Genomic DNA, 24,311 nt, shown 5'->3' with positions numbered 1-24,311 from the left:
TGATGAAGGAATTAACACAATACGATAATGATACAGGATATTCTATTTGGCCGTTGAGCTTTCATTATGCAAATGTGATGCTTGTAGCTGATTGCGGAACATCTCGGAGAACCATCACTGTGATTGTCATCCCTGTGTGAGAGAATAATGTCTGGGAATTACACTGACACACATTGGGAATGGAAACCCTTTATGAGGTTGATAGGCACCTTGAGGTATCGTTTTTTTATGCGGTTTGCATTGTACATCTAACTAGTCAACTATTACAAGGTCTTTAGTACTGTACACTTGCACAGAGACTCGTTTGTTGTTGACACAACTGAAACATGGAATGGAAGATTTGACAAGGTACTTTATAAGAAATAGGGTTTGTTTCCTGTGAAGAGAGGGGCCTATTTGATAAGAGAGTGTGAACAGGGATTTATGATGTGAATGAACAAAGCTGACAGAAATAAACGTTAACATTTGACTCGTAAATTGAGAGCAGTTATCTGTCATGGCTACTGGATGACAAATGTTTCAGATTATATTATTTGAGTGGGTCTTCCATTTTCAGTCATTTTCTGTATAAGATCAGTTAAATATGTTGCCAACCTGGACACTCGTCTTCATTTTATGTAATACATTATACTTGATTTATGGCTAATTATTATTTCTTTGAAATACATATATGAATTCAACTGCACTCTTTTATGATGGGCCATGTCCGATAGTTGCACTTGCTTCTGAGTCTAAGCTCTATCTGGTACCATTTCTATGAATGAAACCCTCCATCTATAATATACTACTGCATGATTAACACAAGGCTTTCAATGAGTGAATTATCCCCCATCCCAGATCCAGTCCGTTGGTGCAGTTGTCCTGGGCCATAGCCATACACCAAGCCTCTGGTCTCCTCCTGCTCTCAGAGAACTTCCTGATTAATGTGGTCTGGGGAACTGTCACAAATGGCAGATAGAATCAGGGGATTTCTCCTTCAGACTCCCAACGACACCCAGCAGCTGCAGGAGTAAACAGATGACTAACCATTGGCCTTTTGGCAACCATTGGAGACTGGGAGGAGACCTGTAAACGTTGCCTTGACATTTAGGTGGATTAAAAAGTTATTGGGATCCTGCTCTCCTGGTGTCGGGAGGTAGTTGGCTCCGTAATTAATTGTGTCTTGGTCCTTTTTCAAGAAGCTAAGCTAAAAGCATGCTAAGTATCATGCTTGTTGCAGTCCTTCACGTACTGTATGTAGGGCTAAGTACACTTGGTTAGCCTAGCTCTTTATCTGATATGACATCTATATTAGTGACCAAATAGCACATTACTCATAAACAGATCATCAGATGGGATGTCAAATGACTTATTTGAGTTTGTGCAATTGGCATCTAATTCCAGAATAATTCATTATTGTCATTTCATATCTTATGTTATTGCATAATTCATGTGGTGTTTTGCTTTGAATCTGTGGTGTTAATTTCTGTGTGAAATACTGATGAATTAAAGCTCTAGCAGACAATGGCGTGTGGTTTTTGAATTACAAATGAATTGCTCTCGTCCAAACGCTATTACGATCCTGCAAATGAAAGCTCACTCATTGTGAGCGTCTCATATCAGGTAAAACTAGAGAGAATTAATTAAACTTTGTCATTTTAATTGCTTTAGTGACAGCTGTCCTTTGGTGATGGAGCTATCCTAATGCACATACTGTGGCTTGTCAATTACTTTCCCAGTGAATAGATTAAAAAGCCACAGAGGATAGGATCGTTTCATTACTCTGGATTAATGCCCCTGGGCAGAACTAGGTATGAACACTTCGCACCTAAATATGCTGCAAAATGAACACTACTATTTAGCCCATCTGAATAGAATGAATTGTGGCAACATGAAATTAAGTTTACGCTCTATTAATCCTGTCAAACTGCTCGTGCAGCAATATTTGACATGCTAAACTTTTGCCACTCAGTTCCAGGCAAATTGTCGCCATTTGGAGAAGGACATAATTCTATTCAACGTTCAACTGTTTGAAGAGAATTCATATTTGACATAATGTGAGTGCAATCGCCCCACCATATGAACATCTGTCTGTGTTCCTCTCTGGAACAGAAGGCTTCCACACCTACACATTCTCACATTATATTCATTAAGACAGTTTCTGAAGCTATTTTTTTTTACATGTCCATGTTGTCAGCTGGTACACTTCTCAAACTCTGTATGGATATTTCCAACAGCTTTCACTGTAACTCAGAGCAGGTCAACTATTACTCGACCTATTGTTTCAATAGAATAAAGAGAATCAAGCCAGGAATCAAATGTTCCATAGAGGGCTATCTTAAAGGTGACTTGAGGAAGCGTTTTCAATTTAGCGTAATAGTTACACAGCTGGGTATACAATATTATATTACCACCTTACGCTAAGTAGGGCTGAATCGTTCTGATGTAGCATCAATGGTAAGTGTGAAATTGTGTGATCTAAAGCAGACACCTAAGTAAGTATTGACGTTTTTACGCTAAGGATCCATTGGCTTCCGCAAATTACATGAGGCTTAAGGGGATTACATGCCTCTCACACATTCCTCTACCCATCATCTGTGTTATCAAGCCCTCCAATCAGCAGGGACGATGTAGCTGTGTTTCCCTGCTACCGTTATGTATTGCCAGAGAGAGGAGAAGAGGCTGAAACCCAGCTCCCTTGTCTGAATATGTTTGGCCCCATTTCATTTACTGAAAAAACATATCCAGACATGTAAATAAAAGTATTTATGATTCATGACCAGTTGATGTATAAAGTGCCATGTTTACTTTGAACTACTCCGCTGCTACCCCGCCTTGGATATTCTGGCAATGAAACAATCAGGGTCGGCATGTTTTTGAGCTGGGGGTTAGTTTTCAATTGATTTATATCTCTAGATCCACTCCTCCTACTTCTACCGCTAAAGGTGAGATGAAAAGGCAATGTTTGTGACAGAGATGAACTAGGTGCTACGCAGAGAGAGAGAGATGATGCACTTAAAAAAATGCATCACCATTAAATCAAGGCTCAACCTTGAATGAGTCAAACTCTGTGCCAACTCAGTGACGTGAATTCTGCCCTCAGTGCCACATCGCATGCCAAACAGTGTGGGGATGGAACTAGCCAGGCAATGGCATTAACAGATAGTGCTTTACTTTCCCTGACAAAGGCTTATGCTATTTGTTGTACAGTGAAATTCAGAGAAACTATGACAAGACTTGATTCCAATGTCATTCGACCTATTAAAAGCAAATATTCTTGAGTAGTTTGAACATTAAGAGTGCTTGTCACATCTATTCCAAGAGTAACTGACAACCATTAACTGTTGATAAGTAGGGGATCCAAAATACAATATCTCAATCTAACGCTCAAAATCAACACTTGGTGAAACACACAACATACACATCTCTGGTTGTGTGTGGCTGGGACTTGAAAGCCTGCTGAAAATGGGACCGTATTGCAGTGTAGTAAAGTGCATGGACAATTCCCATGAAGGGGAAGGGATTATGGATTTTGGCCTCTAAGCTGCCCGGATGCCCAGTGAGGATGTATCTGTACTACAGACTAATCTTCAAACACAAGCAGAAGAAGTGATGAATCATGACTGGGCACCGAGGAGTTCAGCTTGGAATCTGGATTGTGTTCTAGTGACAAACTGAGGAAAGGTAGAGAGAAACAGACACTACTTTGTAACAGAGACGGGCAGAGACGTTTAGGTTAAAAAAAAGGGTTTAACTGATCATTACTCTAGAGAGAAAGACATGTTGGGAAAGCACTGGGTTTTGGCATAAAGCCTTTATCAGGTCTTCTCTCTTCATCTGTAAGAGTCGAGATACAAGGCTGGTAAAATGCACATAATCCTTATAGGAATGGTCAGGAGGAGTTTTGTGGTCAAGTATGCTGTGTAAAATATGGACCTAGGTTTTTATACATCTCGTTTGTATCATTTTAACCTGATATAAAGCCTAGGTCCATCATGAGAAGGATTGAGAGTGGAATTTGTGACTCCCAACCTATGGATTAATGAAAACGACCAATCAACATGAACAATCTAGAATTGTTTCCCATCAAATCCAGACATAGCTTTACTGTACAGCAGATACAGAGATAAGAGCAGTGCATTATGGTTCTCAGTAAATGCCATGGTTCCTTATCATCAAGCTTAACTGGAGAGAAAAGTCAATTGGGCAATTGTTCGTGACCTATCAAGGCAGGAATAGTCCATTTGGGGGTCAGGGCATCTGGAGGAGTGGAAACCTCTATAGTGACAAACATCTTTTTTCATTTTCATGTTGACCCAGTGTACTGGGAAATAATACGCCGTTTGTTGATTGCAGACACAACCCAATTTGCTCAATTAGTCGTTAATTGTGACATTTGCTAATGTAGCAGAGACTGAGAGGGTAGAGGGAAGTATTCTAACAAAGAACAAGACTGTGACAAGGAAGACAAGATATTAATGGAGATTATCCTCAAGTGTGGGGACACAAGCTGCAGTAGGAGAATGGCACTTGTCAGACAGAAAGAAACAATCAGTTAGGTAGCCTCCGGTCTGATTGAGATCTTCATAAATTGATAACCTTTCTCTGTGAGTCTATCCTGATTGAATTGTATTGCCAACAAAAAACTATTTTAAGATGTTCCATTTTCTTGTGTCGCTTAAGTAGAACCAAATTGGTTTGATAAGATCCAGGACGTTGAGATAAGACCAGTTGGGGGAACAGATAAGGTGGAGGACATCAGTAAGTATGGAAATTATGGAGATCAAGATTCAAATGAGACACTACTACATTAGCCCTAGCCTGGCGTAGAGCCCTCCAGTGAAGTCAGAGGTCAAGATATGAACTTCTCAGAGAAAAGGCAAGTTTAAATGAAGTGGAAAGGAGACATGTTATGATTTGTGCGAAGAGTATGACAGAGTAGTACTTTCGGTAGATTTGGTTCTGTGTTCGTAGATTATACTTTGCACAGATTCACATGACAAAATGTTTTTGCATATTTAATGAGAATGACCTCTACATAAATACAAATAAGTGATTAAACACATATAATTGTTATAAATCCATGGATAATTGATTGATTGATTTTATTTGCCAGTTTAAAAAAACAATACACACAAAGATAGATTACATAGATATAGATACACACAAAGATACATTAGATAGACATACACTACCGGTCATAAGTTTCAGAACACCTACTCATTCAAGGGTTTTTCTTTATTTTTACTATTTCTACGTTGTAGAATAATAGTGAAGACATAAAAACTATGAAATAACACACATGGAATCATGTAGTAACCAGGAATGTTAAACTAATCAAAACATGATTTTATATTTGAGACTCTTCAAATAGCTACCCTTTGCCTTTATGACAGCTTTGCACACTCTTGGCATTCTCTCACCCAGTTTCATGAGGGAGTCACCTGGAATAATTTCAATTAAAAGTTAATTTGTGGAAATTCTTTCCTTCTTAATGCGTTTGAGCCAATCAGTTGTGTTGTGCCAAGGTAGGGATGGTATACAGAAGATATCCCTATTAGGTAAAAGACCAAGTCCATATTATGGCAAGAACAGCTCAAATAAGCAAAGTGAAACGACAGTCCATCATTACTTTAAGACATGAAGGTCAGTCAATACGGAAAGTTTACATAACTTTGAAAGTTTTTTCAAGTGCATCGCAAAAAACATCAAGCGTTATGATGAAACTGGCTCTCATATGGACTGCCTCAGGAATGGAAGACCCAGACTTACCTCTGCTGCAGAGGATAAGTTCATTAGAGTTACCAGCCTCAAAAAAAATCCTTCACTGAGTTTAAGTAACAGACACATCTCAACGTCAACTGTTCAGAGGAAACTGTGTGAATCAGGCCTTCATGGTTGATTTGCTGCAAAGAAACCACTACTAAAGGACACCAATAAGAAGAAGAGACTTGCTTGGGCCAAGAAACACGAGCAATGGACATTAGACCGGTGGAAATGTGTCCTTTGGTCTGGAGTCCAAATTGGAGATTTTTGGTTCCAAACGCAATGTCTTTGTGTGGGTGGACGGATGATCTCTGGTTTGGGATGAGTCGGACCACTGAGTGAAGGAAAAGCAGCCAACAAGTGCTCAGCATATGTGGGAACTCCTTCAAGACTGTTGGAAAAGCCTTCCAGATGAAGCTGGTTGAGAGAATACCAAGAGTGTGCAAAGCTGTCATCAAGGCAAAGTGTGGCTATTTGAAGAATCTCAAATCTCCAATATAAAAATATAATGTATAATATATAACAATATAGAAAACTTTTTTCATTACTACATGATTCCATATGTGTCATTTCATAGTTTGGATGTCTTCGCTATTATTCTACAACGTTGAAAATAGTACAAATAAAGAAAGACCCTTGAATGAGTAGGTGTTCCAAAACGTATTACCGGTAGTGTAGATTGTGGAAATTACAAAATTATGTTATAATGCTGTTATTGCATCAAATGGTTGTTTTATGCAACAGAATAAGGGGTTGTTAGAACACTCATCTGTGTGTGTTCTACTGAGGATGGGTGATACCGCATTCCAGAGCATGAGTTAATGTTTCTGTACTGGGGTACCAGGGGGAGATGGCTCCAGTATGGAGTTGGGGGGCCAGACACTGGTCTCTACACAATAAGAACTGTTTTTACAGCAGATACCGTCTACTGTGAACAAAAAGTATCTTTCACACAAATCTTAACCTTGTGACCCATTCCATGCATCTGTTGTTTGTCATGTAGACTGAAGGAGATGGAAAAGATGGACTTTGCTATAATAATACTGTGGCTCAAACCAGCTGGTTGAGTTCTCAGTGATCACCTCCAGGGGTGATTACCAACCAGCTCCATTACTGCACTAATAAATTATAAAGTTTGATTGTTTTGAAGAAATCTAAACGTTTATCCTTTTGATTACAATAATTCCACCACAAGATACACACACAAAGATATATTGCATTGATATAGATACACACATTGATTAATTGCATAGATATAGATACACACAAATATCCATTACATAGATATAGATACACACAAAGATACATTGCATAGATAGACATGAATAAAGGTTATTTGGTTCAGTCATCAGCCTTTTGGTAGGCCTATGATGTTGAAACTCACAATGATGATTCAACAACTTTTTATTCATTGTATCTTTATCATTGAATTGATGAGGCATCATCTCCATAATAGTATGCAATGTAAGGAACTATACTTGAATGGACTTCTGTCATGATGAGACATCTATAGGTCAGTGCTTCGATGGAAAGGGAGGGACAATTCTTTCTCATTTCCTTGATGTTTTGCTGCCATCCTATGGTCGTAACTGTTACTGCAGCATATGTGATATTCATTTCCTTGATAGTCCATAGTGGTCAATGTATGCTGATGGAAACCATGTCATTGCAGTACAGATGTTGTCTCTTACAAATGTGTCTTTATTATGAAAACATTATGCGCTAGTAATTCAAAGACACATTCTGTTACAATTGTATGCTCTCTCTCTCCCTTCTCTCTCTCTCTCTCTCTCTCTCTCTCTCTCTCGTCAATGCGGCTTCTTTATTGGTTATGTATACATTGCCAGAGCAAGTGAAATAAACAATAAACACAAGTGAGAAGAAACTAATTTAACAACATCAACAAAAAACAATTAGAAATTAACAGTAAATTACACTCAAAATAATTTCTAAAAGACAAATACATTTCAAGTGTTACATTATCAGCTATGCACAGAGTTTTTAACAATGTGCAAATAGTTGTAGTACGAATAGTGAGGCGGAGATAAATAAGTATTTACAATGTTGTTTGTGCTCCACTGGTTGCTCTTTTCTTATGGCAACTGGACACAAATCTTGCTGCTGTGATTGCACATTGCGATAGTTCACCTAATAGATATTGGGAGTTGATCAAAGCTTGATTTGATTTCAAATTCTTTGTGGGAAATGTGTCTCTAATATGGTCATACCTTTGGCAGGAGGTTAGGAAGTACAGCTCAGTTTCCACCTAATTTTGTGGACAGTGGGCACATATCCTGTCTTCTCTTGAGAGTGAGGTCTGCCTGTGGTGTCCTCTCTCAATTGCAAGGCTATGCTCACTGAGTCTGTACATAGTCAAGGATTGTCTTCATTTTGGGTCAGTCACAGTGGTCAGGTATTCTGCCACTGTGTACTCTCTGATTAAGGGGCGGCAGGGTAGCCTAGTGGTTAGAGCGTTGGACTAGTAACCGGAAGGTTGCAAGTTCAAACCCCCGAGCTGACAGGGTACAAATCTGTCGTTCTGCCCCTGAACAGGCAGTTAGCCCACTGTTCCTAGGCCGTCATTGAAAATAAGAATCTGTTCTTAACTGACTTGCCTAGTTAAATAAAGGTATAAAAAATAAAAAAGGCCAGATAGCATTCCATTTTGCTCTGTTTTTTGGTTGATTCTTTCCAGTGTGTCAAATAGTTATCTTTTTCCTTTATCACAATTTGGTTGGGTCTAATTGTGTTGCTTTCCTGGGGCTCTGTGGTCTGTTTGTGTTTGTGAACAGAGCCCCTGTTGGCTGTGGGTACTCTTCTCTAGGTTCATCTATCTGTAGGTGAGTGCTTTGTGGTGGAATGTGTGGGCATTGCTTCCTTTTAGGTGGTTGTAGAATTTAACAGCTCTTTTCTGGATTTTGATAAGTAGCAGGTATAGTCCTACGTCTGCATGCATTGGTTGGGGTTTTGAGTTGTACACAAAGTATATTTTTGCAGAATCAATTAGGTGTTTGTCCCATTTTGTGAATTATTGGTTGGTGAGTGGACCCCAGAACTTACAACCATAGAGGCATTCTATTTAAGTGATAATGCCCGAGAAGCCGGTGTTTGGAGGATATAATGGCACAAGTTTTGTTAGACCCGAAACAAAGTCGAGATTGAAGTATTTTTTGCCTGATCCTAATTGGGATGTTGAGTTTTATGTTCCTTTTGATGGCATAGAAGGCCCTTCTTGCCTTGTCTCTCAGATCGTTCACAGCCTTGTGGAAGTTACCTGTGGTGGTGATACATAGGCCAAGGTACAGTAGGTAAAATGATTTGTGTGCTCAAGGGCAACGGTGTCTAGATAGAATATGTATTTGTTGTCCTGGCAACTGGATCTTTTTTGGAACACCATTCTTTTTGTCTTACTGACATTCACTGTCAGGGCCCTGGTCTGACAGAATCTGTGCAGCAGATCTAGGTGCTGCTGTAAGTCCTCCTTGGTTGGGGACAGAAGCACCAGATCATCAGCAAACATTTGATTTCCGAGTCCAGTAGAGTGAGGCCGGGTGCTGCAGACGGTTCTAGTGCCTTCGCCAATTTGTTGATATACTGTATATAGTATGTTGAAGAAAATGGAGCTCAAGCTGCAATCTTGTCTCACCCACAGCCCAGATGAAAGAAATGTGTGTGTTTATTGACAATTTCAACTGCACGCTTGTTGTTTGTGCACATTGATTTTATAATGTCATATGTTTTTCCCCCAACACTGCTTTCCATCAATGTGTATAGCAGACCATCATGGCAAATTTTGTCAAAAGATTTGTTGAAATCAACAAAGCATGAGAAGGCTTTTGTTTTGTTTGTTTGTCAATAAGTGTATGCGTGATTGGTTGTACAATATTTTGGTAAGAAGCCAATTTGACATTTGCTCAGAACATTGTTTTCAATGAGGAAATGTTGGAGTCGGCTGAGGATATTCCACAGTAATTATTGGGGTCAAATTTGTCTCCACTTCTGTGGATTGAGGTAACCAGATGTTGGTTCCAAATATTGGGGAAGATACCAAAGCTGAGGATCATTTTGAAGTGTTTAAGAATAACCAATTTGAATTTATAGTCTGCATATTTTATTATTTCCTTTAGTATACCATCAACACCACAGGCCTTTTTGGGATGGAGGGTTTGTATTTTGTCCTGTAGTTCATACAATGTAATTGGTGGTATTTAATAGCTGATTCTAAGTTTTCTAAATGATCATGTTTTTGTTCTTGGTTCTTTGTTATATGATGAAAAGGTTAGAGAAGTGGTTTTGGATAGATAGCTCTTTGTGTTGTTTGTTTAGTGTTCCCAGAAGTGATTTGATTCTATGCATTCTTCAATCACATTGAGCTGTTTTCTGACATGTTGTTCCTTATTTTTTCTTAGGGTACTTATGTACTGTTTCAGTGTTTCCCAGTAGTAAAGGCATAAGTTAAGGTTTTATGGGTCTCTGTGTTTTTGGCTGGATAGGTTTCTCAATTTCTTTCCAAGGTTTTTGAATTCTTCATATCTCTCTCTCGCTCGCTCTCTCCCTCTCTTTCAAAGGGCTGTCCCTTGACTATATTTTGTATTTATTTGTTAATCAATTCATCATAAGGCCATAATGTCATATCCTCCTGAGACCCAACAATTCATTTTTGTCCTCTCTAATGGACATTAATATTTGTTCCTTAGCTCTAAGGCCATACATGCCATTGTGTTATGTCCTGGTTTACCTTTGAGAGGACACTTTAGGCTTTTCAATGATATCACATGTGTGGGGGTGTCACCTTGATCGTTTCTTATTTCTTTCATCATTACGGCTACCATCACAATTAGCACACCTTATGGTAAGTGTTTGTAATTGTGTAATTACCTGGTGCTGTAATGCATCATTTGTCCTGGGGCCGGATTCACAAAACTTACTTAAGAAGAAATGTCTTCTTAACTGCCGTTTTTTCCTTAACTAGACTTAAGTTGCTATTCCTCATTGGAAACGTTCTTAAGGTTTTTCCTAAGTTTCTTCCTAAGAAAAAAGTTAAGAAATGCGATTCTTGAAAATAATGCTTTAGGATTTATTCTTGGAAAGGTACTTAACTTTAGGACAGCTAAACCCTTGTCTTGAGAAAAAATGGATACTTTTGTAAACATTAACGTTTTCTCTGATATTTAAATACTGCCAGAAAACAAATTACACACGCATTATCTAGCTACCTAGTAATTAACAATATATTACAATATTCTACAAGTGTTAAATAGCTAGCGTTATCTCGTCAATTTGAGAAGAAGAACTTGGCTAACTTAGCTAACGATAACGTCGTTATAAAGGGTTCGAGGCCTGCTCCCTGCTGTTTCGTTACAATATCAACACTTTATTATAGTGGGCCAAATCCTATCATCCCGGTCGCATAGGCTTATTTATTAGTTTCAAGCACGTCACTAATGTAAATGCCACATAAGAAGATATTTACGACTTTCTTAAGAAAGATATTTACCAAGATCCTAAGAAAACTACGAATTCCTAAGAACATTTTGAGGAATTGCATTTCCAAACTATCATAAGAAGTAATTTTTTTTCTTATGCAGCTTCTTAAGTTTTTTCGTAGGTAATGTTTTGTGAATCCAACCCCTGATCTTGTTCACATTCTGATTGTGCCCACATTTTCAGACATTCAACTTTTAATAATGTAGGGCAGGGTAGCCTAGTGGTTAGAGCGTTGGACTAGTAACCGGAAGGTTGCAAATTCAAACCCCCGAGCTGACAAGGTATACATCTGGGATGTATTTGCGTCACTCGGGAGCCCCTACTCCAAATCTGACATTCTGCCCCTGAACAAGCAATTAACCCACTGTTCCTAGGCCGTCATTGAAAATAAGAATGTGTTCTTAACTGACTTGCCTAGTAAGATAAAAATATATATATTGATGTCATAAGTCAATCATGATGATTTAAATGGTTTCACTGTCCATATCCTCAGGCGTTGCTGACTGCTGCCAGATCTTACAACGACAGAATATGTATTTTAGGTATCAGCTATAATACTAATCGCAAATGCTATAAGATCATATGTTATAGCAATCTGTCAGGCGATGACGTGTCACACAACCATTGGTTGATGCCCATGCAAAGTCTGAGCAGGGGATCGCGACCAATGCGTGCCTGACTACAACCGAGGTCTGCAAGGTCCGATCACAATCAGATCACAATGCATCTTGTAGTCGTCTACACCTGTCTGAAGATGAGAGCACAATCAGAATGTGGACAAGACAAAGGATGCAAGTTAGAACCAGGTATAAACAGAGCTTAACAGGTACATATCTCAGGAATATTTAGGTGAATTTTCAGAGCAGTGTAATATTATTATTTTTTCACATTAAATAGAAGCTTGTTAGTAAATGTCCTCTGCAGTGGACATCAAGATGCGCTATTTTTACCTACTATCCCCATTTAATGTCATTTTTCATATTTACTATCAACCGAGTCCTTATTAAGGCCACTACAGTTCGCACAGGCCTACAATAAAAAATGTATACAATTTTTTTCCACAAAATGATTTGTAACATGTTTTTTTTCACGACGAACACTAATGTAACTCAGGGAGGATATTCTGCAGCTGTATTTGCTAATCGCAAATATTTGATGAACAAACGCAACTGCACCCTTTTTTATGGGAGCAAGTTTGGTGCGTTGTTACATGACGTCATCGACCATTCTGCGCAAGGATTGTATTCAACAGAATGAGCAGCTTGTTACGCTGTGTAGCCTAGAGTCAATAATAGTAGAATACATGTATGTACGTTGTCTATAGCTGAATGGTAGGCTATCAACACAGCAAGGTATGTGATCTTGATTTTCAATGTAAATTAATTGCTTTGGTCAATAGGTGTTTGTTTATTGGCTGCTACAAGAATATCGAGGGCAGTCTGGTTAACATACGCTGATGATGTGTAGCGTTCTGTGTTTATTCTGGTACTGCGGCCGAATAAAGCCGGACATTACATTCATTCACTCACATGCAGGAATCATCTTATTATAAGTCTTATGCTATGGCATTATCCTTGGCTATCCGATGGTAATGTATTGAACAAGGTGCGTGCTTGCCTTCTCAGCGAGAGGCCCAAAACCAGGCACCTTATTATCAGAGGCTGCTGAATCGTGACAGAGTATTGCCAGGCCCTTTCGGGTGTGGACTGTTAGCCAACAGACTAGACTAGCATGATAGGTTGAGCCTTGTTAATTTGGTTAAAGGTTATTGAATATCTATAAAATATATATATATATATAGCCTATTTCTCAATGAATAATTATTTTTTTGTTTTCAACTGTATCGACCAAGATAATGAGTCCCCAAACATGATACATTTTATATACTTTGTTTGTTAAGGTACTCTACCTTTCAAAAGTTTGGGGTCCTTGTTTTTGAAAGAAAAGCATTTTTTTTGTCCATTAAAATAACATCAAATTGATCAGAAATACAGTGTAGATATTGTTTATGTTGTAAATGACTATTGTAGCTGGAAACGGCTTAAAGAAAAACGTTTTTATTTTTTAAATGGAATATCTACATAAGCGTAGAGGCCCATTATCAGCAACCATATCTCCTGTGTTCCAATGGCACATTGTGTTAGCTAATCCAAGTTTATAATTTTAAAAGGCTAATTGATCATTAGAAAACCCTTTTGCAATTATGTTAGCACAGCTGAAAACTGTTCTGATTTAAATAAGCAATACAACTGGCCTTCTTTAGACTAGTTGAATATCTTTAGCATCAGTATTTGTGGGTTCAATTACAGGCTCAAAATGGCCAGAAATAAATAACTTTCTTCTGAAACGCATCAATTTATTCTTGTTCTGAGAAATGAAGGCTATTCCATGTGAGAAATTGCCAAGAAACTGAAGATCTCGTACAACGTTGTGTTCTACTCCCTACACAGAACAGCGTAAACTGGCTCTAACCAGAATAGAAAGAGGAGTGGGAGGCCCCGGTGCACAACTGAGCAAGAGGACAAGTACATTAGAGTGTCCAATTGGAGAAACGGACGCCTCACAAGTCCTCAACCTTGCAGCTTCATTAAATTGTACCTGCCAAACACCAGTCGCAACGTCAACAGTGAAAAGGCGACTCCAGGATGCTGGCCTTCTAGGCAGTTTCTGGACATTTTGATCCTGTAATCGAACCCACAAATGCTGATGTCCCAGATACTCAACTAGTCTAAAGAAGGCCAGTTTTATTGCTTCTTTAATCAGAACAGTTTTCAGCTGTGCTAACATAATTGCAAAAGGGTTTTCTAATGATCAATTAGCCTTTTAAAATGCTAAACTTGGATTAGCTAACACAACGTGCCATTGGAACACAGGAGTGATAATGGGTCTCTGTACACCTATGTAGATATTCCATTTAAAAAATCTGACGTTTCCAGCTACAATAGTCATTTACAAAGTTAACCACGTCTACACTGTATTTATGATTTTCAGTTTACAATTGGCTCATTAACCCCCCTCCTCTCCCCTGTAACTAGTCCCCAGTTAGTCAACTTACCTGGTAAAATAACATATAAATAAATGAAAATTATCAATTTGATGTTATTTTAATGGACAAAAATGTGCTTTTCTTTCAAAAACAAGGACATTTCTAAGTGACCCTACATTTTTGAATGGTAGTGTGTGTGTGTATATATATATATATATATAAAAAAAATGCATGAAAATAACATAAGGATTGGGCTAATAAATGGACCATTCTCCCAATCATATGCCCATGACTGTCTAGGATAACAGGCGGGGCAGCAGGTGCACTTTTCATAATGGTGTTGGATGTCAACTCTGTTTTAATATTTGACCTCAACCAATGGGCAGGTAGAAACTCTTACAGTTTGAGTCCATTGCCAACACCATTGGTCTAAACCTACCTGGGGAAGGGAGTTGAAGTTGGCCTGCAAAGCCATGACATAACATGTAACCTATGTTACAGGTAACCTGACAAAATGGAGAGGGGAAATTAGTGAGTACAAAAACTCTCACCATATTCTTGAAATTAACATCACAAATGTATCTGTTTTTTTGCCATATGGTTGATAAAGTAACAAGACTTTTGTCATTGCAGCGGTGGCTACTCCCGGGAGTATTTTGACCGCTTTATTGAAAGCCAAGACTCCTCTGTTGTGAACAAGTTCCAGCAAAAGTACTGGAAAACCAAACAGAAGATCATCAAGGTCACTGGAAAGAAAGAGGACGAACATGTCGTGGCATCAGACGCAGACCTGGATGGCAAACTGGAGGTTCGCTTCACAGATCAAATGCTTCAAATCTGTTTTGTTACTGTGTCATGGATACATTGTCATAGATACAGACAACTGTTGCTCCCAATTACCAAAGACCTGAGCTGACGATCTCAAGTATCAACCTTTGTTCATCTCACATAACACAGGCAGATGACTGTTAAAGATTTGCATAAAATGCATATATTTGTTGACTGGCATAAGTCATTTTTCCATGGCATTGTAGGTGTTTCACTCTGTCCAGAGAACGTGCATGGAGCTATTGAAGGTGATCGAGCAGTACCAGAGAAGAATCTGCTGTGAGTCTTTTCACCCTCACATCTGGCACCCGCTTCCATGTCGGACCCAGTTACATCTGGGTACCCAAGGTTCTTCTGGACCCGGATTCTGAAGCCCTGTGCAATCCTCTGAGTTCTACCATGTGGTTCTATCCCTCCTCTTCAGTTCTATCCCAGGAGGAGAATGAGTTGGGGCGGTTCCTGCGCTCACAGGGCTCCCAGGACCGGACCAGGGCTGGGAAGATCATGCAGGCTACCGGGAAGGCCCTCTGCTTCTCCTCCCAGCAGAGGTTTGTACCTGGACCACACTACCAGAGGACAGACAGACTGGATATTGCAGTGTAGATAGAGAGACAGACAGGATAGGGGGCTCACATTACAAGTTAGAGAGACAGACATGCAGGATAGTAGTCTCTCTCCCTCTACCAGAGGAGACAAGACAGACTACTAGGGTAGCGAGACGGTCATGTAGGATAGTAGTTATAGGCGGTGTGTCCATAAGGCTAAGGGAATTAAATTGCCAAAATGATCTAGCCTAATTAGCCTACTCCTTCAACATAGGCTACTACACCAGAAAGCATGATTTGGCCACAGAGAATCATTAGCTTCTTTAAAATGGGTGGCAGATTGTTGAGCCAGTAACTGAAAGGTTGCTGGTTTGAATCCTTGAGCCGACTAGGTAAAAAATGTGTTTAGTACCCTTGAGCAAGGCACTTTACCCTAATTGCACCTTTAAATCGCTTTGGATAAGAGCATCTTCTAAATGTAAAAATATATAAAAAAGATTAGTTGTGGATTGTTTTAAATTGCATTGCCTTCAGTCGGAATTTCTGCAGCGTGCGCGGCAAATACCAAATAGATGATTGTTGAGTTGCAACTGTCAGTGAAAAGTAGAGGCCCAGCCAGGCATATTGCAATATTTCAAAATCCAATCGCGGGAAAACATAGTTTTGAAAGCAAATGGCTATTGCTGTAAAGAGAAGACAATGAAAAGACTGTCTTTTAGTTATCAAAATTCTCAACTTAATTGAGAGAACAAACGTATCAGCACCAGCTGAGATCATTGGCTATATATCACCAGTGAGTGCACATGTTTACTGATCAGTGCCACATGAAAGTTTGTTTTTGGACAATCATTTCCTCTTCCGGGTTAGATGGATGTCATACTGTAAGTATTTGTGTCTCTCCTTCTCGTATATTAGGCCTAGGAGAAGGGGAGGCCATTTTTCATTAATCTGTTTGTCGTTCTCAGCAGAGTAGGTTACCTTGTAATTTTTGTCGTATTTATAAAAAAAGATTCTGCTTATGTCTCCGGTCATATAAAGTGTAGTAGAATTTCATGAAATGTGTTTATTAAAGGCCACACTTTTCCCATACAAAGAAAGAAGAAACATATCTGATCTAGCTTATAGCTCTACGTCACTACGCAGTCAGCCATGCATTGAACAGTCTTTTTTTGCGAACAGTGATTGAGGTATATTATTGGCCTAAATCATGACTATCCAATCTACTCATCACATTATGAATAGTAGGTTATCTTGCATAAGTCTGCAAATGTGGTGATGCATGGAATGCTATATTTATAAAGGGTACAGTTCTATGGTGAGAATTAGCTTCCTCAAACTTGAAACTCACACGCTGCCTATGATTGTAGTCTCCCTCTTACAGAGAAGATAGACTACCAGTGTAGAGAGGGATGAGGTGGAACATTGCGTCAATTGGCCCCTAAGGGACAGGCTAGGAGTCTGCTGTGTAGAGGCAAGAAAGAAAACGGCATGCAGTGAGAGATTTGTATTATTCATAATGGAGAGATTGCCATGGTAATCCACGTTGTTTCGGTAATGGTTCATAGGTTAATTTTGACGTACTCTTTGCGGTTCCATATTTAAGCTTTAGTGACCAATAACCCAGTCAAAAAGATTCAGGAGCAGAAAAAAGGTGAACAGACAATCGTCTTCTTTCTAAATGTATATTTTTGTCCAGCTGCTGCTCTTCACTCATCCACATTTTGTCAGCTGCACTTCATTTGGATGAGTGGATTTGTTCTCTGTTGAGGAGTCTTTTGTCCCCCTCAGGCTGTCTCTGCGTAGTCCTTTGTCTCGCCTCTACCAGGAGGTGGAGACTTTCCGATACCGGGCCATCTCTGACACCTGGCTGACGGTGAACCGCATGGAACAGTCCAGGACGGAATACCGTGGAGCACTGCTCTGGATGAAGGATGTATCCCAGGAGCTCGATCCAGACACACACAAACAGATGGAGAAATTCCGCAAGGTTTGGATACTCTCTTTAGATATTGGTCTCAATCATATCAGGATGAAGGACTGTTTAAACCGTATGAAAGAAGTCTGTGGGCCAGATTGATTAAGCATTTTTACCTGTTTCTGTATGAAAAATTACATCTAAATTTCATAGAATCAAACCGAAAATGGAATTGTTATATTTACCACTAGATGGTGCAATTTACTGTAAAATTGTGTGTGTGTGTGTGTGTGTGTGTGTGAGTGAGTGAGATCGTGTACTTTAGTAATGGAGCTGATTCATGGGAACTAGGGGAAAGGCATTTTTTTCTTCTGTTTTGTGTTGGTTGCACTCAGGGGTTATCTTGAGTGAGAAAGACGTCGGTTGCACTTGCAACATCTGTGTTTTCTCATGTGTGATGATCATTATTCCGTGCAATGTTACGTGCCTAAGTTATGATCCTGTCTTCAGTTGGGCAATATTTAATATCTATTCTCTCCACCTCAGGTCCAAGTGCAGGTGCGAACCACTAAAACAAGCTTTGACAAACTGAAGAATGATGTCTGCCAGAAAGTCGATTTATTAGGAGCCAGCCGCTGCAATCTGCTTTCTCATGTTTTAACCACATACCAGGTACACCAGAATATCAAGGAGTGGTGTATGCACAGAAAGTTAAATGATAATTATTGCATAATAGTAATTGTTGGCTACAGCCTTGTGCGAATATGTATTTGTGTGTTTCAGACCACCCTGTTGCACTTCTGGGAGAAGACGTCTCACACTATGGCTGCCATTCATGAGAGCTTTAAGGGCTGCCAGCATTTTGAGTTCTCTACAATCAAGGTGAGGGAGGCCTCTATCATATCTTTTTCAAAATGTATTTAACTAGGCAATTCAGTTAAGAACAAATTATTATTTACAATGACTGCCTACCCCGGCCAAACCCGGACGATGCTGGGCCAATTGTGCGCCGCCCTATGGGACTCCCAATCACTGCCGGTTGCGATACAGCCTGGAATCGAACCAGGGTCTGTAGTGACATCTCTAGCACTGAGGTGCAATGCCTTAGACTGCTGCGCCACTCTGGAGCCCTATCCCTCTGTTAAGCTGTATCATCTTTGTCAGGATTTTGGAATCGGTGAATAGTCTATGATATACTCAAAAAGTGTCCGTACAGTGTTGTACTTTACATTAAGAAGGAACTGTGTGTTTCACCACAGGACCTCACTTAGATTAAAGCACAAGGTGTCATTGTCAGCGTCATGTCTTGTGACGTTGTCAGTATGTCATTCTTCTACTTCCAGAGCCTCCAAGACCCCATGGATAAACTGTCATCTCAGGGATCGAAGAAAAAGAGGGAGAAGAAAGTCAAAACAAAGACAGATCTTGAGGAGACTGCAGATGGCCAGTAAGTGGAAATCCATACAACATGACAGAATGAATTTAAAGTCTTACATTAGGCTACACAGGATCCTATACTGTACACTACATGTAACATGTTTTGTTTTTTTTGTCCTTAGACTTATCTCAATAGATCCCAATGAAGAGTCTAATGAAGAAGGTAAAGAACCATAGTGCCATTGTAATGCTCACTTGATCTATAATGATGGATTTAAGGCTAGATTAAATCAGATTCCCAACACCCACATAGCTGTTGTGTTGAGTGTCTGAGGTGGAACTGTGTTAGAGCTGTCAAATCCACAAGCGGTTGCCGGCATTATACCTATCACATTGGCTGCATGGAGTCTGGGTTAACGCTAAATTTGATTGAATCTAAGCCTTAAATTAAGTTACTATGCACTTTTCATTATCATCATGTGCAGCTCAAACCAAGACACCTTCTGGACAATTCTTTGAAGACATCGATCTTAATAGACAAATGACCGGTAATGTACAGAAGCACCATCTCAACGTGTGTCCTAAATTAATATAAGAGAAAAATATATGAACAGATCATGTAAAATTATTTATTTTACCCCCAAAAACATATCAAATACCCGTTATTACCCGTTATTAGGCCCACTGCCCACCTCTAAATAACACAGTATTTGATTGGTTATTCCAGGGCCTGAGGATCTTCTCTCAGCCTTCTCTCGTCAGGAGCAGGAGGAGGGTGGAGAGAGGGACAGCATGGCCTTGTTGAATGAGATTCTGGGCAGCACGTCTCTGGATGAGGGCGAGTTCTCACAGGAGTGGCAGGAGGTGTTTGGTAAGGGGGACCAGGGGAGCGGAGCCACTAGTAGAGGGGGCCTAGTGGGACCCCAGCAGGAGGAAGACTCCTCCATCTTCCTCCCATCTCACCTCCTGGACCAGAACAGGAACAACCTCCAATCTTCTCTCTCAGGTCAGAGGTCAAATACAAGACTGTTGTGCATATTTATTCATTGGTCAGATTGCATTGCTCTTTATTGAAAAACAAACCATGTGAAGCATCACCGTGTAGTTCTTCAAAAACACAGGATTTTGTGGAGAGAGAACATGTACAGCGAGGGAAAAAACTATTTGATCCTCTGCTGATTTTGTACGTTTGCCCACTGACAAAGAAATGATCAGTCTATAATTTTAATGGTAGTTTTATTTGAACAGTGAGAGACAGAATAACAACAACAAAATCCAGAAAAACACATGTCAAAAATATTATTATGAGGGAAATAAGTATTTGACCCCCTCTCAATCAAAAGTTTTCTGGCTCCCAGGTGTATTTTATACAGGTAACGAGCCGAGGTTAGGAGCACACTCTTGAAGGGAGTGCTCCTAATCTCAGTTTGGTACCTGTATAAAAGACACCTGTCCACAGAAGCAATCAATCAGATTCTTAACTCTCCACCATGGCCAAGACCAAAGAACTATCCAAGGATGTCAGGGACAAGATTGTAGACCTACACAAGGCTGGAATGGGCTACAAGACCATCACCAAGCAGCTTGGTTACAACAGTTGGTGCGATTATTCGCATATGGAAGAAACACAAAAGAACTGTCAATCTCCCTCGGCCTGGAGCTCCATGCAATATCTCACCTGGTGGAGTTGCAATGATCATGAGAACGGTGAGGAATCAGCCCAGAACTACACGGGAGGATCTTGTCAATGATCTCAAGGCAGCTGGGACCATAGACATCAAGAAAACAATTGGTAACACACTACGCCGTGAAGGATTGAAATCCTGCAGCGCCCGCAAGAAAGCACATATACATGCCCGTCTGAAGTTTGCCAGAGGACAACTGGTTGAAAGTGTTGTGATCTCAGATGAGATCAAAATGGAGCTCTTTGGCATCAACTCAACTCGCCGTGTTTGGAGGAGAAGGAATGCTGCCTATGACCCCAAGAACACCATCCCCACCGTCAAACATGGAGGTGGAAACATGCTTTGGGGGTGTTTTTCTGCTAAGGGGACAGGACAACTTCACCGCATCAAAGGGATAATGGACGGGGCCATGTACCGTCAAATCTTGGGTGAGAACCTCCTTCCCTCAGCCAGGTTATTGAAAATGGGTCATGGATGGGTATTCCAGCATGACAATGACCCAAAACACACTGCCAAGGCAACAAAGGAGTGGCTCAAGAAGAAGCCAATTAAGGTCCTGGAGTGGCCTAGCCAGTCTCCAGACCTTAATCCCATAGAAAATCTGTGGAGGGAGCTGAAGGTTCGAGTTTCCAAACATCAGCCTCGAAACCTTAATGACTTGGAGATGATCTGCAAAGACAAGTGGGACAAAATCCCTCCTGAGATGTGTGCAAACCTGGTGGCCAACTACAAGAAAGGTCTGACCTCTGATTGCCAACAAGGGTTTTGCCACCAAGTACTAAGTCATGTTTTGCAGAAGGGTCAAATACTTATTTCCCTCATTAAAATGCAAATCAATTTATAACATTTTTGACATGCGTTTTTCTGGATTATTTAGTTGTTATTCTGTCTCTCAATGTTCAAATAAACCTACCATTAAAATTATAGATTGGTCATTTCTTTGTCAGTGGGCAAACATACAAAATCAGCAGAGGATCAAATACTTTTTCCCTCACTGTAAAAGATCATCCTTGATTAAATTGAGGAGAAATCCGTGACCAGAGTATGAAGCATGAAACAATTGAATCATCAATTTGTGTTATTAGCGTAATTAAATTCAACCCTGTGGTTGGTTAGATTTTATGAATGAGCCCAGAAATGACATAATTAGGGCTGTGCAGTTGGCCAGTTTTTCTTTTCTTTCTGAATAAGTACTTTTTTCACCATGCGTAACTATTTCCACACAGAGAAAGTGGCCCTAAAATGATTTTTTTAAATGTATATTTTACTACAGCTGTGTAAGTAATAGGCACTGGCTATTTGACACTGGTTATTTGATTCGCTTACCCATAGCTAATTACTCATCTCTTTCCATTTCTCTCTGGGTCTGGGCAGTGACTACTGCAGTAGTCCCTCATCTGTTTTTGTGTTTGTCTATATTCACATGGGGGCTAGTGAAGTGAACAGTCACACTGAAATATAATATTTTAACCTCATGTGGATCTAAATGTATTACTAAACACATTTCTATTTCACACCACACTTGTGAAGGGTACATACATACTTGTACATGTGTCAAACAGGACAAATATAAATAAGTACCCCTCATTTGACCTTTGAAATGGTTGACTGACAATTGTATTTTGGAGAACATAGATTTAGTGAAGACATGCAGTGTTCAATAATTGCAATATTCTTGTCTATTGCACAAAGTCAAAAGTTCTGTGTGAAAGTAATTTATTGTCTCCTGAATCAAGCAACGATGTGTATCCCCTCAAGATGGATCTAAATCTGAATCTCCCTTCCAGATTGGGCCACAAGCATTCCACAGCCCATCTCCCAGGCAACAGCGCAATCATCTGGAGCCAATCAGAACCCCTCTAGGCCAGCAGCAGTGAGAGGTAGGATTGGGCCAAATGTGTAAAACCAATTAATAGAATTGTAAGGGTTTAGCTCATTTAAAAAAAAAAGCTGTGTTTCCAACAAGAACCTGTGTTTGAATGCTTTCGAAGTACTTGTTGGGTATAAATAGCACAATGTCTGAGTCATATTAAACAAGACATTACTAGTCAACATCCAAGTTTACTGTGTGAGATGTTTTACCTCTGGTTCTGATTGTGCAGAGACTTCAGAGACCGCCAAAGACCTCTCAGCCTGGTTCAACCTGTTCGCCGACTTGGACCCTCTGTCGAACCCAGATGCAGTAGGCAGGATTGGGCAGGAGCATGAGCTTCACAACGCATAGACCTGCGACCTGATTCACATCCAGGGCAAGCTCCTACGCTATAAGTTAGCATAATGCACAACAAGGTCATGGTTATTTTGCTGTTAACATCTGTTCTAGGGTCATCTCTTTCTCAACCCCCGACCTACTCCTTACCATTGAGTTAAACAACAATTTTACCCTGGACCAGCTGTTAGAGGCATTTACTGTACAAGTATTCAATGGTATCAATCAATTGAGCTTGAAATCATGAATTCCAAAAGAAAACAAATGTTATTTGTGTCTGTTTTAACATCATTTATCAATGTTTATAAGTTAAGTTGTCAGAGCGGGTAGATGCTTTCAACAACCAAAGGATGTACGATTAGCTTTTTCAGAATTATTGCCTTGTCATTTGGGTATACCTGTAAGCTTTCTGGTGGTGACAATGAGGCCTTTACACCCATCTCAACAATAGGAAAATCAGTATACAGTATGAAAGGGTAAAATATGTATCAGTTTTGTCTGATCGATCATATATTTATTGCATGTTTTGTGTATTCCTTATTTAGTTGTGTGTGGTTGTACTCACGATATGTTACTGTTGACAATAACATATCTAACATTTGATTTGTTTGAGATACACTGTCTTTAGGGCCTGGAATATATTCAAGGTGTGTTATAGAGCAGCGCACTAGACAGCTGACAATGCACCTTTTTAAAAGGCATTTTCTCAGACGTTTGTGGAAATCCTATTCATGGTAACCACTGCACATGTCGGCTCCAGCGTAAAGGACCTTAGTCTGTTCTAGTGCGCTGTTCTATAACACGCCTCAGATTGCATCCCAGCCTAGGTGTACATTTATTAACTAGCTGCACTTTCAAGTACACAATCTGTATTCTATTGCCTGGAGAGCAACCTATGGAAGAGTGGGAAATGTGCATAACACACATTCTAACCTGCATAAAATACAAATGTTGTAATTGGTGACTGGTTTTAAGCTTGTAATCAAAATGATTAGAATTATATTTTAATTGTGGAGTGCTGAGAAGTGTGCATTTTGATTGTCAGTAAAAATTTGCTAAATGAGACTAACTTATTAGAATTAAACTTGCCATTGTTTACATTAAAAGCCTTGTTTATTCCTGTTATCTTATGTATTGTTGCTTTATTTGAATGCTGCAAAGCTATGCTATTGTTCCTCTATTGTCAGGTTACAACTACCACAAGACTATTTCCTCTTTGGTTTATTAGCTTTGAATAGATAGTGGGATGTGTGCATTCTCTCAACTGACAGAATTTCTATCGCACGATGAATCCCTGAGGCATATGCTGTCACTGTAGGCTTCCTCTGAACCATGAAACTGAACTAATAAGCCAGGTTAAGGGGTTCAAGGGCTCGATTAAATCCGTATCGCCGAAGTTCAGCGCTATAGCACCCTTTGAAGTAAAATGTCAGATTGAGACGACATATGCAGCGTTTACCGTGAATGCAGTCTCCGCGAACGCAGGAACGTTACCGTTAAATTACATTTATGCTATAGCTCTGAACTTTGGCAA

At 39.7% G+C, this 24,311-nt stretch overlaps 1 protein-coding gene across 3 annotated transcripts; it reads left to right on the top strand.

Moving 5' to 3' along the window:
• The first annotated feature begins 11,940 nt into the window (after positions 1-11,940).
• Positions 11,941-23,902, top strand: LOC109909116 (islet cell autoantigen 1). 3 transcript variants are annotated; one of them, XM_031790331.1, is made up of 14 exons: positions 11,941-12,038; positions 14,720-14,749; positions 14,852-15,026; positions 15,253-15,325; positions 15,471-15,594; positions 17,380-17,578; positions 18,053-18,178; positions 18,290-18,388; positions 18,850-18,953; positions 19,066-19,106; positions 19,369-19,431; positions 19,611-19,889; positions 22,356-22,448; positions 22,671-23,902. In XM_031790331.1, the coding sequence occupies exons 2-14, from the start codon at positions 14,733-14,735 to the stop codon at positions 22,790-22,792; spliced, it is 1,515 nt and encodes a 504-aa protein (XP_031646191.1). In that variant the 5' UTR covers positions 11,941-12,038; positions 14,720-14,732; the 3' UTR covers positions 22,793-23,902. The 3 variants fall into 3 exon arrangements, with proteins under 3 accessions (XP_031646191.1, XP_031646198.1, XP_031646184.1); XM_031790338.1 differs by having other exon boundaries at positions 11,947-12,058; XM_031790324.1 differs by lacking the exon at positions 11,941-12,038 and adding an exon at positions 12,459-12,584.
• Positions 23,903-24,311: the final 409 nt, after the last annotated feature.

Source organism: Oncorhynchus kisutch, linkage group LG2 (assembly GCF_002021735.2).
Source record: "Oncorhynchus kisutch isolate 150728-3 linkage group LG2, Okis_V2, whole genome shotgun sequence".
NCBI classification, from domain to species: Eukaryota; Metazoa; Chordata; class Actinopteri; order Salmoniformes; family Salmonidae; genus Oncorhynchus; species Oncorhynchus kisutch.
This window is presented reverse-complemented; position numbering and strand designations above follow the sequence as displayed.